General features: G+C 42.5%; 1 protein-coding gene across 3 annotated transcripts in view; it reads right to left on the reverse strand.

Moving 5' to 3' along the window:
• Positions 1-19,291, reverse strand: part of sptbn1 (spectrin, beta, non-erythrocytic 1) — a gene marked incomplete at both ends in the record, with an annotated part of 66,964 nt that extends 47,673 nt beyond the window's left edge. For 2 of the 3 annotated variants that reach the window (XM_079230107.1, XM_079230106.1), the window contains one exon: positions 19,141-19,291. In XM_079230107.1, coding sequence (XP_079086233.1) covers positions 19,141-19,291 — 151 coding nt within the window. Of the gene's footprint in view, positions 1-10,856; positions 11,044-19,140 lie in introns of those variants that run through there. The other variant, XM_079230105.1, reaches the window with a different exon arrangement.
• Between the last annotated feature and the right edge of the window lie 733 nt (positions 19,292-20,024).

Consider the following 20,024-nt stretch of genomic DNA (forward strand, 5'->3'; position numbering starts at 1 on the left):
CAGGAATAAATCTTCAATTTGTTATTATCCAGAGCAACTCGAAGTGTGTGTGTGTGTGTGTGTGTGTGTGTGTGTGTGTGTGTGTGTGTGTGTGTTGGTGGGGGATTTTGGGGGAAATGTCTTCACAGTTAGTTATGCTTTTTAATGTTTGCTCCTTCATCCAATAATGACTAATACTTGGTTCTGTGTAGGCGTAAATGTGCACACGCAAGCATGCACACACACACACACACACACACACACACACACACACACACACACACACACACACACACACACACACACACTAAACCCCAGAAGTGAAGATTAGATGCAAGACGAGGAGGGAGAGGTGGGCGAGATGCTGGTTGTCACATAAAAGCAGAGAGGCTTGTTTATGTAATAAACATGTGATAAATATAAAAAGGGAATAGAAATATCAAATAATTGATTTACAAGTAGATAAACACTCCAGGTGAAACACTGAATGGTGAGCATGAACATAGTTGTATCTGCTCTTGAAATGTAAAAAAAAAAAAAAAAAAAAAAAAAAAAAAAAAAAAAAGGCAATCCAACCACCGGATGAGTCACACAGAAATGGGTTGAGAAACACTTTCTCTTCTTGTAAACTGTTTTGGTTGTGTGATTCACATCAAAAGAAATGTGAACACATTTATATTTTGTAAAGTAAACGTGTGCTTATGGTAATAAGTCAGTCATTACGATGGAGAGCAACGACAGCCCGCTTCAGTGATGATGCGTTTATGAAACGACGAGTGCAGAAATGAGTTGTGTTTTCGTTATTCAAAACTTACACTAAACAACATCATTGAAGCGTCTCTGGTTGATGCACTTTTTAACCCTCACACTTCAGGTTTGGTCGAGAACGTTTGATTTGGTCTCCTCAGAGTCAACATGAATTATCTGCAGCTGATGTAATCCGTCTCCAGCTGTGTTTGTCATTTAAAATGAAGCGTCAGTCAGCGCCTCCTGAAAAATGAGAAGTCTACTTCCTGAATGTTTTGCATATTATTATTGAAAAATGAGTGCGGAGAATGAAAAACACTTAAGAGATTCATCGTCATCCGATCCAACAGAGACACACACACACACACACCTTCAGGTGAGATGCAGAATTACTCTTTAAAACCCAAAAAAACGTGTCAGAGGAAGAGAGCCAAGACTGTCGACTTTGTGTGTGTTAGACAGGCTGAACACATCAAACATCTGTTTCCACTAACAGACAGAGAAGGTCTCTCTCTCACACACACACACACACACACACACACACACTGTTCAGTCTCCCATGTCTGTGGTGTGTTTCAAAATCCAAAACAGTTCTGGGCCCTGCACAGTGGATCGCATGACATTGGCCAAACACAGACACACACACACACACCAAACGATCATATAACCTTATCAAAATACACACTTCCAGCGTTGCAATTCCAGGATTCTTGCATTCCTCATCTCCCACAGGAGGAGCAGGGAGGCCGCCGAATATTACCCTGAGTGAGTGAGTGAGTGAGTGAGTGTGTGAGTGAGTGTGTGTTCATATCAGACGAACACTGCAGTATTTGCCTCATTGTTAACCAGTTGCCTGCCTTTCATCAATAAAACAAATGAATTATTTTCTGGCTGCAGATTCTATACAGTTAACAATGAGCTGCTTTTCATCATTCATTTGTCTTTTTTTTTTTTTTTTTTACTTTGGGACGAAAGCAGAACTCTCCTCATTTGAACCGTTCTCCTGCTATTTCATAGACTAAACAATGAATTGATGAATCAAAGAACACATTACATGTTAGTCGCAGCACTATGTTCACAAACTGATAGGAAAGGGGGATGTACTGTATGCGTTACAGCTCACAGCACATTTAGGCTGAGGCATATTTAATTAATAATGCAATTTTGTTTTTTTTTTAATCCCAGGAGAATAGCGCTGCATGAAAACATAAAACCTGCTGCACAGGTTTCCTTTCATGCTTTCCTTAAAAAGAAAGAGAACATCTAATGCTGTTTTTCATATATCTGTGGAATGAGCTGCGTGTGGATCTGCTTTGGCAGAACGCTTCAGAGAGGATTTAGGCATCAACTTCCAGCACGAACTAAACGGTGCAGAGGGGCCTCCTATAAGACCGGTAGAATCACATGTTCAAAGATGCTAAATGAGCTAGAAAAAGGTCAGGAATGAGCTAAACCCAGAAAATAAAAAAAGGCCTATAAAAGAAACATGTTTCTCAACATCCTGCAGTCAGACAGCAGGAGACCGGCAAAACCCTTTCAACCAATCGCGGCACACAATACTGAGCCGGCTGGAGCCTCGGCCAATGACACTGGCCTCTGTCACTGTCTGAAATATGAGAGCAGAGTGTAAATGAATGGATGTGACACACACACACTGACACACACATACACAGGGTTTTCCCATTGGAGCAGAGTGTGAGCCAGAATTAGGAACAGAGGACTATTGAGCGCTGCTGAACACACTGACTTCCTGATTATCAGACTGCGAAACTGACTGAAGCCATATGTCCCGTTAACTCGGAGACATTTTCAGCCTCGACTGTTTCAGAGTTTATTTGGGTTGCGTCCAAAGTCTTCAGGCGCCAAACTAGAAGTCAATTAACTCCAATTAAAGTGTTTCAGGTCTCTGAATGCTGATCATTGTAACGACACGGCACTTTAATGACTACGTTTACATGCACTCATATTCCACTTTTATTTAGAATAATTTTGGGAATATTTCACTTATTTCGCCATGTAAAACATCTTATTAGGGAATATTGCATTTTTTTTTTCTGAATACATGGTGCATGTAAACACACCATTGGGACCAGGTCTTTGTATTCCTGCAGAACCGGGAGAAAAATGTGGGATTTGAAGCCAAGAAGTCGTTCCAATAGGAATCAAGTTTGTACCTGTGTGTTTGTAACACAGGAGAGCAGACACACACACTGTCTGTTCTTACTGATATTATTTCACCTTAAACTTATAGAGTTAATGTCACCGAGCAGAACACTGACGGGCCGGAGCTTGTTTGTGAGTTCATGTTTCAGGAATCAGCCTCAAATCACTTTTTGCGAGCCAGCGAGTGAAACTGAAAAGAACTTTACTTGGTCCTTAATTCAATGAGATTCCTTATTTAATTAACTTATACTACCTCTCAGGTAGTATAAGTAGCGCACACGCAGACACACAAATCTTGCAAAAACAAACCGTTTGCAGAGGATGGGACTCTCTAGGGTTGCAGTTGCATCACTTAAAAACATTCAAACCTCGTTTTGGACTTTGAATGGGGACGAGCTGGAGTTCAACTTTGGGGCCGTTTGACTAACAGGGGATGTTTCCTGTTGCTTATATTTGTGTGGCACCATTAAAAGCATGCATAATGAGCTGTGAGCAGCTCCTGTTTGCAGTGTATCCATTAATGAGCAGACAACTAGAACTGAAGTTATCGTACACTGAAGAAAACTTGAACAAGTTCTCAAGTTACAAGGAGGAAGTTTTCCAAATCAGATGTATGGGTGTTTATTCACAATGGAAATCCCAGGTAATACTTCTCATAATATGTGCTCATGTGTGAATTACTGTCCTTCTTTACATAACGTCAAATAAACTGAAGAGCATTAAACCAAGAATCCCTCAAAAGGACTTTGGATGAGAATAAATCAGGTTCCTTTTTTTGGGAGAGTTTCGTCATTCGGTCAAACTTGTTGCGCTTTGTGTTCGCGCAAACCTCACTTAGCGCTACAGTCAATGTTTACGTCCTTGAGGAGAAGATAGAAAAAGAAGCCCAACGAGCCGCTACAGCGACACGTTACGCGGTGAAACCTCCAAGGAAACGCAGCCGGGCCCCGTTTCACTTTTACAATCCTGCAGCGGGTCATTACACACAGAGACAAGCGATAAGATCGCTATCTGACACGCACACACACATATTTGCTTAAACATGTTGCACAATTGTCACACCTGCAGGGGCCAAACCTTTTGGATACACCTCGCTAACTAAGCTGTACTAAAATGCACGACTCAGCGGTTCTGTTTTTTTTTTTAGTTCATTCCATTTGAGTGTTTGTGGCCCGCTGCTCTCATCACACACTGACAGTTTAATAAAGACGTCAAGCCTTCTTCCTTCCGCTTCCTGTGCCTCCATGCGGCTTAATTCTCTTCTTTTTTTATTTATTCAACAAACAGGCTTTTCAGGCATCAGTCAGCGCCGCGTCACAGAGCTCCCTACTGTCGACCACCAGGAAACAAAATGGTGTCCATACAAGTCATCATTCTTCATTACAGTGGTCATGTTATCTCCATCAGTCACTGGTGGATGACTGAAATTCCTCATTGCTGAGAAAATAAACTGCGTGTGTGTGTTTGTGTCACTCTAATGCTAATGAAACGGCATCAGAGTGCCACAGACATCCGTCATGATGTAACGACTTTCCTCCAGTAATCTCGCAGCCGATAGAATCTAAAATATCTGAAGCATGAGATTCCTGTCATGGATCTGTCAAACGCATCATTATTATTGGATCTTTTGCATCAATCGAGGCCGTGCAGCTGACGTCACAGCCAGCAAATCACACCACGAAGTAGACGACATGCTATGCTTAACCTGCTAGCTGGACCGACTGCGTTTACACCGACTGCTGAGGGAAGCAAGAAAAAACGCCGCGTCAGCAAACTGCATTAAAACCAGACAGATTTATGGATTCAAAAGCTCAGTTTTGAAACTACAGAAGAGGAGACCCACGTGTTTAAACTTGAAGCTACTATGAAGAGCATATGTATAAATATAATCAGTAAAAATCTATTTCAAGCTTTTTATTGTTTAGTTGAATCATGACAGAGACTTGTCCTGTAATCATGTCACCTTGAAATGGAGCCTGCAGCAGGATGTGGAGTTTGCCATAATGTTAGTGGAGTTGGCTAATTATAATTATTCCTTTATTTTATTACCTCGGCAGTGTACTGTTGGCGGCTGGTTTAGCAGCTTAAACCCAGCTGTGGCTGAAGTTTAGCTCAAGTGAAATACAGATTCGAGCTGCTGTTCACCTGAGCGGTCACTTGAAAACACTTGTACAAGAAAGATAATTGAATTCCCCAATTTACTGAGCTTTGTAAATGCATTTCCACAACAAGCATCATTGGGAACATTTGGGTCTGGATTGTGTGGCTTCACGGCGGTTGAAACCAAACCAGAGAGAAACGGATTAAAAGCATCCAAACTAGTTGTAAACAGATGTGATCTCAGTGGTTTGTGGTTTGAGTCAACTTCTCCTTTTTTTTATGAAAATAACTGTTCATCCTGTGCAGCTGATAACCTGAACACACACACAGCATGTTTTCAGTTTATTTATAGATTTTTACTTTATGATGGCTCTCTCTGGGCTCAGATGTGCCCCGCCCACCTCTCTGCTGTTGTGAGCATGCTCAGTCGAGCGTTGCCATCAAAAGGTCCTTTCATGCTGCGCGCACACACACACACACACACACACACACACACACAGAGTGGTTTCCCTGTTCTTCTCACTGTCACACACTCAAACACTTACTCGTGTCACCTTCGGCTCAGACGCCCAACAACAGCATTCTTTGTCCCTCTCTCTCTCTCTCTGTAACTGATACTGCTCACTCCACCTCAGGTGAAGGTTTCTGAATCGTCAGCATTTTAGGAATTATCATTGAGGTAAACCCAAATGTTTCACCAAGACAACATAACATGAGACGTGTTGGACTCGTGTTTCACAACAAGGAAAAACAGTCTAGCTTTCACATCACAGGTCTGACTTATTTCTGGAAAACCAGCAGTGAACGGTAATTAATGACGATATTTTATATAAAATCGGAGAAAAATGTTTTTATAAACAAATAAAGTAATGCAATGTCGACAATCTGCTTTTTAACAGCATCACTACATTGATTAGACCTTTCTTGCCGTCTCAAATCTGCATTATCTTTATTTATCATTTTTAAGGCTTGAATAACACAAGCTCCAAATCTGCTATGAAAACCAATGGCTGCCTGGCACAAGAAGAAAAAGGCATGCATTTGCAAAAAATTATGCTTGAGTTGAGAAATTATGCTCGACTTGATAATGAGATGACAAAACTCCTGGAATAAGATATTGACATGAAATCAATGTGTTTAATTGTATCCAATACATTTTATTGGGTTGATCTCCACACAAGATGTATTTGTTACATCTATGTCTACCATATGTGTGGCACTTGTGTATGTATTTTATATACATTAGAATGAACAAAACATGTTTTTTAAGGTTTGTATGTTCCTGTAAATGCTCACTGCATTTAAAAACCAACACCATTGCAGAAATGCTCGTTTTCTCTTTTGTGGAGAGGGCATCATCAGATTATGTCCGACGCTGCCGAGTGGGGTCCTGGTCGAGTGAAGCGTTTCTCGTCCTGCCTTTGTGTGACTTTTATCAGCACGAGACGGCTGAAGCCTCTGTTTAATTCCACTAAGAGGATGGATGGAGGGAGGGAAGAGGAGAAAGGAGGGAGAGGGGGATGATCGGGGCAATGACAGACGCTCTGCAGAAGCTCATGAAACATTGATGAGGTGGAGGAAGAGAAGAGGAAGGAGGACGAAGGATGAAGGAGTGGATGAACACCTTTTAGACAGAGACAAAAACCAAACAAACCCCTTTCTCTGTTAATCCTCACCCCCACCACACACACACACACACACACACACACACACACACACACACACACACACACACACACACACACACACACCCCCCCCTCGGGGCTCCCAAACCACCAAGGTGTCCGCTGATTGGCTAACTCAGGACAACACAGGAGCAGAGGGGGATGATGTTATTGTTTTATAAGCACGGCTGTGCATTAGCGCTGTGTGTGTCTGATCTGACATGAACACTTGTGTGTATCTATAAATTAATCCATGATTTATTGCCGTTTTACAGCCTTTTCTGTCCCCAACCATAACTCAAACGTGTGTGTCAGAGTGTAGCCACGCCCAACACACATTTATAAATAAAGACTTGGAAGCTGCTACCAATGGGCAGGAAATTAAAGCGTTTAACATTTCTGTTTGTTTGAGTGAATTTTGTAAAAGCAGATTGATATTTTTAGATATAAAACAAAATGCTGTTTTTTCATCTATAATTCAAACTCTTCCATCAAACACCCTTGAATGTCCATGCCTTTAAACAGCTGATTCTGTAAGACCTTAAATATACACGCCATCTATACCTCCGTCTGTCTATCCACCCGTCTCTCCTCATAGCTTTACATCATTCATCCATCCACCAATAATTCATCTATCCACCAGTAATTGAGCTATAAATATTTATCTCTACATTTATTATAAATGTTACATGCATCCAGCTGTCCGTCCATCCATAATTTTCAATCAAAATCCATTAATTTTAGGTGTATGTACATACATTTGTACCATCCAATTTCAACCCCAAAATATGACATCCAATCAATCAATAACTTTCAGCCCGCCCTCCTTTTACACATCCAATCAAAAGCAAGGATTTGTTATAAATCCCTCTTGTATGACATACAGCCAACATTACGTCACACTTCAGACAGCATTGTGGTTACAGAGAAGCTGTGGGTTCAACACACTCCATCACGTTCCTCCTGAGTCATTTCGCTAGACGTCAGTCAGCATCTAACAGAAAAGCTCCCACGAGTCAGTTCAGAGTCCTTTGCTGTGCAATAATCACCCACTGCTTCCATATTCATCGCCCCGCTGGGCTTTAAACCCGCCGCCTTTTAGGATGCGAGCCGCTGCTCCGAACCACCTGAGCCACTAAGGGAGAGCACATGAATTTATGTCCTCTTAACGCGTCGCAACTGTCCTCATAAATACTGACTCCCTGTTTATCTGTCTGCAGGCCATCTAATCTGAGAAGTAAAAGAGTTTCTAGGGACGACCAGTGATGGTCTATACAACATACAGAGCATTAATATAAGCAGCAAACAACTATTTGCAATGTAATAATAAAGTTAGGAAATGTCTAATTGAGTTTGAATTATAAACTGAGAAGATTGAAAGTATTCAGAAGCGGGGGCAGCGCGTTATTTTCTAAACAACTGAGTCCGAAGACATTCTTTAAATCCTGATTGTAGTTTGATGAAATGTTAATTTATTCCTACGGTCACAGAAGAGCCCCTTCAGAAAGCTAAAAGACTACAGATCCTGAAGAGTTTCATGAATTTACCAGAAGAGTCTACTACCTGTAAACGGCTGTAGAAATTAAGTAAGTTATATGATGAATAATAAGTCAGAGGTCAAGCGTAGACTTAGTCTTAATCTATGAGGATATAATTAAGTCTTCATCATCATCTGTGTGACTTTTTTGAGTTTCAGGTATCCATCCTTCATACACATTGTCTAGAATTTAATAAATACTGTATCCAGACAGATAATCCCTTTAAAGTAGAAGTCGACCCAAACTAAGTCTCTTAAGTATCAAGTATTTTGTAAAGTGGCCGGCTGTTTTTCTGGTGCCGCACTTTGTTTACCACCGTTAGTCTCGGCACATTATGTGCTTTTCACAAACCCTTAAGGTTAATAAATCCCCCCAAAAAAGGGTGCATAAACACTGCCTTCATTGAAGATGAACTCTAGATAAAAGTGAGCGCACCGCAGCCGACCGGGTGCTGCACTGTGCCCTTGTAACTTAGTTTTGCAGACATAATTTCATCAAACACAGACAAATTGATTTTTGGAATTTGTGCATTGATTCAGACTCGGGGGACAAGAACTGCGTTTTTCATGCAAATTGATTTTCTCCAACGTTTGTTTTTTCCCTTCCCTCACAGAGAACGACAGCTGTTGTCAGTTTGGAGTCATACGGGACAATAGCAGTTTCCACCGCAGACAAAAAGCATGCTCAATTTATTCCAAACATTCAATCTTTTGCCAAAATGTGACTAAATACACAGCTTCTATTTTTTTTTAAGCAGTTCACCATGCAAGCTTTGGACCTGAAGCTTCATGAGGACACATTTGGGGGATTTTGAACACACTAGGTAAACAGTCAAAGTGCATTATGGCAGGAAAGAAGAAAAAGAAGGGAAAAACAACTTGGAAGTCCTTTTCAATCCCTCCTGTCCGGCTTTTTAACTACAATTAAACCCACCCACATCACTAAAACTGTAAGATCCTAAACCGATAACGCAACAATCTGCCCTTCTTCAAACACACAAACAAGTGTTTCCCCTTTCAGAGCACCGGAGGCCTTCACAATCAGGAAGACCTTCAGGAGACACCGACAGGCTGGTTCATCTTCTCTTTTCCACTCAAAGCCCCACCGCATTTCCTGAACCCTGAAACCGTTCTTAGCTTGCAGCCCCACAGCCCACCTGCAGAAACCACCTCCGCCTGGCCTCGAGCTACTTTTAGACATGAGGGACGACGATGATGATGAAGGTTTCTGGGCATCGACATGTTGACGAGGCTGCGATCAGTAAACTGGCTCCATTAGCCTTCAGCTAAATTCAGACCGCCGATAGCGCTTCTTCACAGAAACCATTTTGGTATTAAAAACCTGTCATTGATGGCAAACATCCACGGATGAGCTTTTGATAGCTTTTTGTGGGATGTGAAGCGTAGAAGACTTGAGCCTTTGTGGTTAATACGATCGTTCTGAAGGTTATTGGCCAAAAGCAAATCTCTATCTACAAAAATGTAAAATATGTCTCCCAAGAATGAGTTTCCCCGGCAATGTGACAGATTATAAGTGATGCAAATGATTAAATGGTGATATTTTTGGCACATCCTGTTGGTAACTACAGTGTGCTATGCGTTTGTATTTGTAATAATAGAGTCATTTACAGTGAGAGTTGCATTGCTGGAAATCGTCTGCACTTAGCATCGTGAAAAAGAGAAAACTTTTAAGCACAAAGGGAAAGAAAAGAGAACTTTAGTTTGAAAGTGAGGCTGTTAATCCGTCCATCGCTCTTATCCTGACGCTTTACATTACAAGTTGTGTTTGCATGCGTTATACGAGGAAGTAGTTTACACACTTCAATAAAAGTTGAAGAGTAAACACTAGATTATCTTGAGTTAGGTGCAAGGTCTAGCGGCTATTGAAATTATGTGTAAACCGGCGAGTCTTTATTTATTCCTAAAACCAGCCAGAAGCAACAGAGTCGTATCTGAACCCTGAGCTGGAGGATTAACATATTGCACTGGAAGTCCTCTCCCTGCTCATAAAACCTGGGCTCAAAAGATAAAAGATATTGTACCGATTGTAGAATGATCTGGGAAGAAGTTTTGATTTGGGGATATTGTACTTAAACTTGTTGGTTGTGTTTTTTTTAAGGAATGCAGTCAGAAAAGCCTGTTTGTGAATCATTGTCCAGAAATGAATAACTCATTCTCCCTTAAATCAAATTTGTAAAGTGACTAACTACTTGGACATTTCTCAGCCCACACCCAGCCGACTGATTATACGACCAACTGGCTGAGAATATTACTGGCTGGAGGCTCATTGGTCACATCACAACCAGCTGTAAAAATCTGGGTGTGAGAGCTGACAGTCTGGCCGCTCGCCCCGATGAGCAAGGCACCAAATACCCAGCAGCCCCGCATTATCAGTGTGAATGAGAGGCGGGGTGGGGCTCTGACAGTGAGAGAGATAAGAATCATCCACACAAAGTATTTCACTGCAATGATTTTACATACAAACATTGTGTGGAATGAAACTTAAACTTTTCTGTTTCTCATGAAGTGAATTCAGTTCCGGCAACTAAGTGCTTCCAAGTGTGAAAACCCAAAAGACATGTCGCAAGTACATTTCACTGAGATCGCTCTCTCTTCCCATGTTCCTTCTTGGGACATTTTGACAGATTTCCAAGTTCCCATCTTACCTTGAAGCTGTTTAAACCTCCCCTCCAGCTGGTTGTAGTTGAAGGCAGCCTGGCTTGAGAAGCCGGGGCTGAGGCTGGTGGCGTGAGAGGGGCCGGGGACACCCGACATCGGGGACAAGGGGCCGCCGTAGTCCAAAGTCGGGGAGAGGGGCCCGGGGAGACCGCTGGTGGCGCTCTGAAGCTCCATGATGAAAAACTCCAGAGAACGGGGGTCGGTTTCAGATGGAACGAGTCCACAAAGGCATCGAGGAGAAACTCAGCAGAGGAATATCAGCGTCTCCAAGTTCCCAGATGAATGGAATCGTCTTCAAGTGAGGAAATCTTGAGTTTGAGCGAAGAGCTTGAGTTTCAACAAGATTAAGTTGTGTCCGGGACAATAAACTTTACTCTACAGCAGTGTAAAGCTGCTGGTGAGTTTACACTGGTGTCCGCTTTAAAGATTGTAAAACGAGTTTCAACATGAATAAATGAGCTTGTAAGTGAATAAAGTAATCTCCAATGGTTCAGACCAAGAGTTTCAACCACACAACAGCTTGTGATATTGGAGAGAAATAATTCCAGATTTGGCTGTAGTCTCAACAGAGACGGGAAGACTTCCAATACGCTTCCAAGATAGCAGGACTGAGCAATGGAGGGCAAGCGACATAGGAGATCAACTGCAGAGTTCCTCTCTCTCTCTTTCAATGCAGAAATCGCTGGCTCAGCAGACGCACCGCGCCGGCAGCATCATGCTTCTGCTTCCTCCCCATCCATCCATCTGTTAATGTCTTCAGATCTTACACCGTCACTTCTTTCAGGAATCCACTCATCCTCCGTTCAAACTCACACACACACTCACACACACACACTCCGTCTGAAGACCCAGCAGACAGCGCTGCAGCGAGAGGAAGCAGAGGGAGAGATGGAGGGAGGTGGAGAATGAAAGCGTGGGTTTGTCCTCCTGCGTGCAGCAGCGGCGGCTCTCAGACACTGAAAACACCTTTGAGACAGAGGGAGAGTCAAAGGGGGGAGGGGCCGCCAGCAGGGGAAGCTACACCTCCCAGCGGCCAATCACAGCCCTCGCTTTTGCCAGTGATGTCATCCGCTAGTTAGCATAAGGGGCAGAGTGGGAGGAGGGCGAGAGAGAAAGACAAATAGAGAAAGAATGAAAGAGAGAGAGAGCTGGAGTGTTTCTGTTCACACTGAAGATTAAATTAGATGACGACAGAAAAGAACTATTCCTTTTTAAAAAGTTTGAGAGAGCCACACAACATATTTCGCAGATGAATTTCTTCCTGTGGTAGAAATACAATAGTATGTACATTTGAGTGCATGTATGCAGAATGTGTTTAATTCCCTTCATCAATGTTGCATTAAATCTAATAAAACATGATTAAAATGTCTTAATTTGTTGTGTTCTTACTTTTTCCTAGGTTTGAAATAAAATAAATGAGAAACTTTCTCTCTTCTACATTGTATTAAAGCTGTAAGTGACCCCTGTGAATGTATGGTAACTTAAGTTAGCTTATCTTGCTTAAAAGTAGATTGTTCAGCCTCTGGTTTTGTGAAAGTCTTTCAAATCAGAAAAATAGTGTCAACGTGACTGGAAACCGTGGCAAAACTAAAAAAAAAAACACAAACACTGACCACGTCGGCTGATATCTTCATCATATTGATGCAGATCAGGTTTAATTTAAGGATCCCGTCGTCTTCAATGAGCACAGCTGATGTTTATGACAACGTGCATGAATAACTTCTAGATTCCTGATTGAGAAAAATGTAGCTTATTGGGTTAAAACAGAGTGAGGGACAATTCACGGAGAAACTACAAAACACGGAAAAACATCATGTGAAATCACTCGTTCTGCCTTCTCCAATTCACTGTGGTAAAACTGCTTCATTAGGCCAATTAAGATAATAAGTAAAGCGGTGTGTGCATAGAGGACGAGTTGTACCAAGGAACAGGACACAGGCTGGAGTGTGTGCTTGTATGGGTGTGTGTGTGTGTGTGTGTGTGTGTGTGTGTGTGTGTGTGTGTGTGTGTATCGCTCACACACAGACCTCCAAACATCCTGAGAATATCTGAGCTCTAATATTAGAGCCATGTTCTTCCTGTCTGAGCCCCGCAAGCACTTCCTGTTTGAGCCTGCTGTCCATCAACACACACACACACATCTGCAGCTTCAACATTAACCTGCAGGAAAACCGCTGCAGGTTCGGGATGAAGGTGGAGACGCAGGAAGAGTGAGGGCATCGCAGAGAAACCCGAGCGGAGGAGAATCAGCTTCACTTCCTGTGTGGACTGACTGGACACACAAGCAACAAGCAAAGAGGCTGAAGGTCCGGAGGTCACGACACAAAGACAATACATGGAACAAATATCCACGTGACCCTGAAATAACTGCAGATGACAGAAGAAGAAAAAAGAAAAAAAAAATGCTTGAGGAAATGAAACACATGCAGATGATTTCCTGCTAAGAATACAGAACTTTGTTTTTACGGCTCAGTCACGCTCATAAGCGTGACACATTTACAAACATGTCAAGCAGGTAAGCGGTGAGGAAGTTGAAGATTTTTCCTTCTACAAATTGTACCTCTCTAACTTCTGAGATGAGACACTGAAGCTTTTGTCCCCTGAATAAAAGTCAACCATCTTCACTAAATCACAGACCTTTGACCTTCTGATAAAAAAAAAAAAAGAGCACCAACTCCCAGAGTTTTTTTTTCACTTTTACTCACTGAAGTAGATCATTCACAGACAAAACTAGAGCAAAGGTCAACCAGCAGAAACGCTGTGAAGCCGGCTTCCTTTCATTCTTTTATGGAGAGACTCGTTTTTAAGACTATTTGACAATTTTACGGCTGATCATCAAACCTGTGGTGCTGAAAGCTGACATCACATGTTTGGTCAGACTAAGAGAATCCTGCTGGCAAATTCTTTCATTGAACCGTTTTTTGATTTACTATTTTATTCTAGTGGTTTTAACACAGCATTTAAGGGGTCAGAAACAGTAAAGAGAGAACAGAGAAAACTCTGATCTCACTTTTTTTTTTTTAAGCTAAAAACATGTGTGGAGGAACATCCTGGCGTCAGGGACTCACAGTATCTATGACAAATAAATCATAAACTCGATGTCTCCCTCCCAGCTCTTTTTCAGGCTTTCAACCACATCCCCCGGCTTCTTTGGCGAATAGACGTTGCTTAGGTGTCACCACATGAGCCGAGTAAATAACTTCATGTCGGGTTCTTTTGTTGTTCTTTTTGCAGAAGAAGGCCATGGGACGTGTGTGAAAGTTACAGAATAAGCGAGTAAGTGAAAAATATTAATTTGGTTTGTGATGAGGTAATTTCTTCACAATAATATTTTACACCCCGACAATTAAGAAACTCATTAATATCTAATTTGTTCATCTATATTGACATGTGGAGCTTGTTCTCGTTTATAAAGTGTGTGCTGACATGTTGGACTTATTTTCTGAAAAAAGGTTCATACGTGTAAAAGGTTTTTCCCTCATATCACAGACTATACTTTTGTTTTCAACTAAATATCTTAAGACGGATTCAATCTAGTCCACAAACAGCAGCACTTTGGGAAACTTAAGGTCGGGTATGAGGTTACTAACGGACATGTAATCGGCATCCCGATTTGTTAAAAAAAATGAAAAGTAGAACCAGCTTCAGCTCTCAGATCACCAGCATTACAAAACAGACATCTGTGCAGAGGTCAAAGGTCAGCGGCCGCGGCAAACGGACAACAGATGGGCCAAATATTTCTGCAGCTGAACCGGTCGGCGCTGTTCTTCATGTGCCGTTGGTCGTCTGTACATGACAGCGCGATCCGTCCCGCCACCCGCATGCCGAGCGTCACGCCGCGTTTCCTCCCCAGTCATCGGTCTTCCTCGTGGCTCGGCCCTTCAGGGCGGCGCCCGCCAACGCACCAAGCGCACCATTCATCCAGCAGGAGCAGAGTCAGGTTCGGGAACCGAACGCTTCCTGAAACACTGCTGCTGCCACTAAAAAACACACAACTCCTTTTTTATGACATTATCTAAAGTGAGTCAGTGATGACACGTTACAACGAAATGGAGTCCAGAGCTGCTGCTGGTGCTGCTGGTGGTGTGTTCAGGGTTCAAACTTGTGTCGCTGCAGTGGGGAATTTCTCACCGGCACGCCGCCTCACCCCCCTGACCACACAAAGACATTCCTGTGAGGTCAGAGCACCAGCAAACAACAACAGGGCCACCGGCGGCCATGTTGGAGGCGAGTCTGGTGATGAGCGGCGTTGTCCTGCCCACTGTAAGAAATGATCAGCTGTGTTTTAAACTTGTTTGGTTGGAAACCTTCTTTGCCTTCTGTAGCTGTAATTACTTCTTGAAGTATATCCCTTTTTTTCTACCGTTTGTATTGTTTTTCGTGGTTAATTTTTTTTAAACGCAGCTGCTCATTATGTACTTAATACTCCAGTTTTTTTTATTACTCGTCTCTACTTTTGTATCTGTTCTTGTACTTCTGCTCCTTTGACGCTTAAATTAAGTGTATCTGATCATATCCATTAGGAAAAGCGAAGATAATTGGAAAAGAAGGAACAGAGGACAGAAGAAAGGGAATATGAAAAGACAGAAGTTTGGAGCTTCTTTACTTTCACTTTATCTGAGGTAAAAAAAAAGAAAATTTAAAACACATTCACCAATACATGAAAAAAGAAGAAAAAACAGACACACCAACATTCCCAGCATTCCACCATCTGGTCGTCTGAACAGGAAGTGAGACACATACGTGTGTGTGTGTGTGTGTGTGTGTGTGTGTGTGTCTCTCTCTATGGGGAACCTGGACTGCTCCTGGTTCTAATTACTAAGCGGCTGCATGAATCCTCTGCGTTACCAGATCAATACACTCCATTTATGAAACACTCAAACATTCTATTTCCATCCAACCAACAACAAACTAAAAGTCACTTAATAAAATGCCCTTAATGCAGAGCTTTGGATCCAATTATAATTTGAGTAGCTCACTTCCACAATGTTGGTTTCAATTATTTTCTATGGAAATTAACTGCAGAGGGTATATTATATATAATCTATCTAGTACTTGTTCTAAACAGCAATCAATGCTTACTTACACAAGCATGTACAATCAGAAGAACCCCATGAAGCTCGTTCGGTACCGAGCGTGTTTAGAGGTTTGATTTGTCCTCCTGAGAGACGAGAGCCTAAGAGCCTCGTCTCCTTCAACACAAGTTATTCTGAGCTGCTCTGAAAATGAACCAAGTTACCAGAAACGCTCCAGGTCACCGCCAAGGCCCCGACGGGTCGATAGCAATACGGATACATGATGTCGATATTGCCCGTTGTGTTGGTTCACATGAGAATGTCACCAACATTTTAGCCAACGGGATGCCAGAATTTAGTGCAGGAGTTTCTCACCATTATAAGAGCCGGGCATTGCGCCTTTTTGTTAAACGAGCCTAAGAGTCTTTTGTTTTGAATAGAGAGTCTGAATATCTTTAAGAACTAAACGTTCATTGCTCTTTGAAAGGGTGCACTTGCATTATTATGCCATTATATTATCATTATATTGGTGGCCAATGAAATGAGTTATTGGGACAGGCCTGTGTAGGTGAGATGCTATGTGGAGTTAAGACTAAACAAATCTAACTTTACACAAAAAGAATACATATAGACAACATGGAGAGCATCTACTGCATGAGCTACTGCAGTTATATATATATTTGTCAAAAAGTCAATAAACCAAACACACACACACGCAGAGACTTAGAAACCCACCCACACTGAACAAACACACACTCCCTCAGTCTCTGCCTTCACCGTAAGTAGATATGCCTGCGTTTCCATGGTGACCGGCGGTTTTGTGTTTCCCAGGATATCATATGGAGGCGTAACACACTTGGCTACACACACACACCGGTCTCAGCATCGGTTTTCAGACGTTGCTGATGAAGGGTTGAATGACTAAAACACACTCCGGTCTCTCCGTCATGTTTCTGATCCTGTTCAGTGTGAGAGCTGCAGAGAAACTCAGATCTCAGGGATGGAAACGAAAAGCAACTCGTCCTCACGTCGGAGGAGCTAGTTTGGTAATCTGGTATTCAGCTCTTTAACAGCAGAAACAACGACACTGCATGTAATGAAAAGGAAGGACACACACACACACACACACACACACACACACACACACACACACACACCGAATTCAATGCCATCACCCCACACATCCTCCAGTCTGCTGAACTCAGCACCAACAGGAAGAGGCTTTAAAGAGGAGGAGGAGGAGGAGGAAGGAGCAGAAAGAACCGGACATTCAGACTACGTTTAGAAATCACATCACATCCCGTTGGCTTTCTGTTGAGGGAGCCAGTGTGACGCTAACTTCCGGGTCGGCCGACAGAAATGCGTCATCCCTGCAGCGCTCCATCGAGAGACGTCTACAAAAATGTTTGTAACAGCGGACGAGGACTTGAATGATGAAACATGTGATTTAATTGATTAATACCTCAACAAAACCTGAACATTATAGTGATAATACAAAATACAATGATAATACAAATAAATGAGTATGATGTCTAATCTGAACAAAGAACTATATGAAGTATTTTAACACTATTTATAACTTTTCTCAGCAGCCATTATGAAACACAAGCGCCGCCCCGACACATACACACCCACACACACACACACCATCACCACTCTCCTGCATATTTAAAATAGCCGTGAATTATTTAGTGTAGTGAGATACTACTGAAGCATTCGGCCATCAGGATAAAAACGGCATGAGGAGAGAGTGATATAGTTACAGTAACACACACGTCACCGATGCATGTGAGCAACAGTAATAACTCATCAATAACAGTCCACCTTGTTAAAATGAGAATATTGGTACAGCCCAATTAAAGACAGGGGTCCCGCTAGCGTATTGTGAGCCCGCTGGCTCCGCCCACTTCTTTAAGGAATACCTCAGTGGGTCGTTTACGCAACATCTGTGTGAGCGGTCAAGAGAGAAAGAATGCATGTGTGTGACGGCGAGTATGATGTCATCAGTAATGTCATCGTTTATATGTTGACGAAGAAACGCTACAAATCCTGAAGACCCAAGATAAGTTCAGGTGCCTTTTTTTTGACACCTGCAAGACGCTTTCTCACCCAAAAACTCGCCTAATACCGACGCTAGGTTGGTGGCCCTAAGCTGTGACGCTCTGGGTTCCCCTCTAGCGTCGGTTTTGGACGCGTCAGGGACAGGAAGTCAGGTTCAGGTGACTAACCAAAGGACTTTTTTTTTTTTTTTTTTAATCTTCTGGTGTTTGTGTCAGCGATCAACCGCCGTGTGCAACACCACCTCCTTCTGGACTGGAGGAGGACGGACTCCGACTTAAATGCAGTCCAGAAAACAAAAGCTCTGTGACCTCACCAACAGAGGTATGTGACTGAGTGTGAATGAAAGAGTCTTAAATTGCATCTGGATTTCCTCTGGGTACGACTGGACGGTTAAACTGGCACACTGGGTGTCATTTTTTTTTTTTTTTTTAAAAGGCCAGATGTGTTACTCGTTAATGAGCCTCGTTAGCCCTCGTTAACTCCTGATTATCAACAGGTGTGCTGGCGGAGGAAGCGATGCAGAGTGACGAGGCAGAGAGCCAGCAGTCTCCTGACTGGTCTGCATTAGACTGCGTGGGCCCAAAAATAATAATTCACCACCACAAAAGGGATCGTTGCGTTTTCGTTCTCCATCACACTGCAGATTTGTGTTCCGAGAAGGTTCATTGTTCTCCGTGTTGACACAAACCCGGCAACCTCACAGCTTATGAAACCGCTGAGGCTCCCGCTGAGCTCCCGAAACACAAAAACACACACAGGATGAAGCCAAAGCACAAAGATACGAGTTCTCAACAGACAACAGCGACCAGATGCACTCAGAAGAGTTCTGCTCTTCAAACCATGGTTCAACTAATCCAGGTTTACATGATGTTAGCCGGATGAAATGAGCCGGTTAAGCTAATTTGGTTCTTTGAATTAAAAATAAAGAACAAAGGTGTCATCTACAAACAACTCTATGTTTCGAGCAAACGGAGAATGAACCTCCATATTTAGGTTTGGCTTTACGGACTTATTGCTTTCTGCTGAGCAACCTATCTTTAAAGAAATTAAACATCCAGGCTTGTGTCAAATCATCAATAATCAACGACAAACCGAATCAGTTCGGCCTTCCTGAAGCTAAAATCGGCTCTGAAGAATCCCTGCAGGACAGAAGCTCCATCAAACATTCCTCCGCTCATCCGTCGGTTGGTCCTACCTGCCAGGGCTTTGATGCGCGAGCGCTCGAAGAGGCGGGCCGAGCTGTTCTCGTTGTCCCAGTCGTCGGCGTCCCAGCGGTTGTTGACGCCTTCGTTGCTGTACTGCTGCTGGATCTCCATGTGGTCGAACTCCGCCGCTACAGACGTCATCTTGACCTCGCCGAGACTCCACCGCCGCTGCCACCTCAGAGTCCTTCCACCTGCCGCCTGTTGCTGTTAGCGACGGGACCCTCTCTCACACACACACACACCCTCACTCACACACACTCTCTCTCTCTCTCTCTCTCAGACCAGCTCTGGCAGGCTGGAGAAGCTCGTTGAAAACCTGCAGAGATTAAAACAGACAGGGAGAGGCGGAGTTAGTGGACGTGACTGGAGGAAATTATACATTATGTGAGAACTACAAATACTGAGTATGAATTCATATTATTATTTATAGCTCAGACGGCAATACAGAATACAGAACACAAAATGGCTTTACAAACTAATAGAGTGAAACATACAGAGAAGTAAAAATGTATTTTTGTCGGTCTACATTTTTGTCCAATATAATGAAGCCTAATGGGAATCCTATAAACAAAACAAAGATCCATTGCACTACAAAATAAATTATATTTGAATAAAATGTTATATAATAATTGGATTGAGACTCCGTCTCATTTAAATGTAAGAAAACTGTCTTCAGTTCTTTCTCACTTTAGTTCCCACGTTGTCACAGAGTCTTTAATGTTTCTGCTCAAATTTATTTTAATGTTACGTCTGCTCTGGTTATGACATCGTTTCAATGTGAGGCATCTCAAAATATCTGCAGCTATAATAATGTACTTTGTATTAACATCAGAGAAGTCAGTTCACTGAGAGAAACTGATTGTAAAACTGGAGG

This window comes from Taurulus bubalis (assembly GCF_910589615.1).
Source record: "Taurulus bubalis genome assembly, chromosome: 14".
Classification (NCBI taxonomy): domain Eukaryota; kingdom Metazoa; phylum Chordata; class Actinopteri; order Perciformes; family Cottidae; genus Taurulus; species Taurulus bubalis.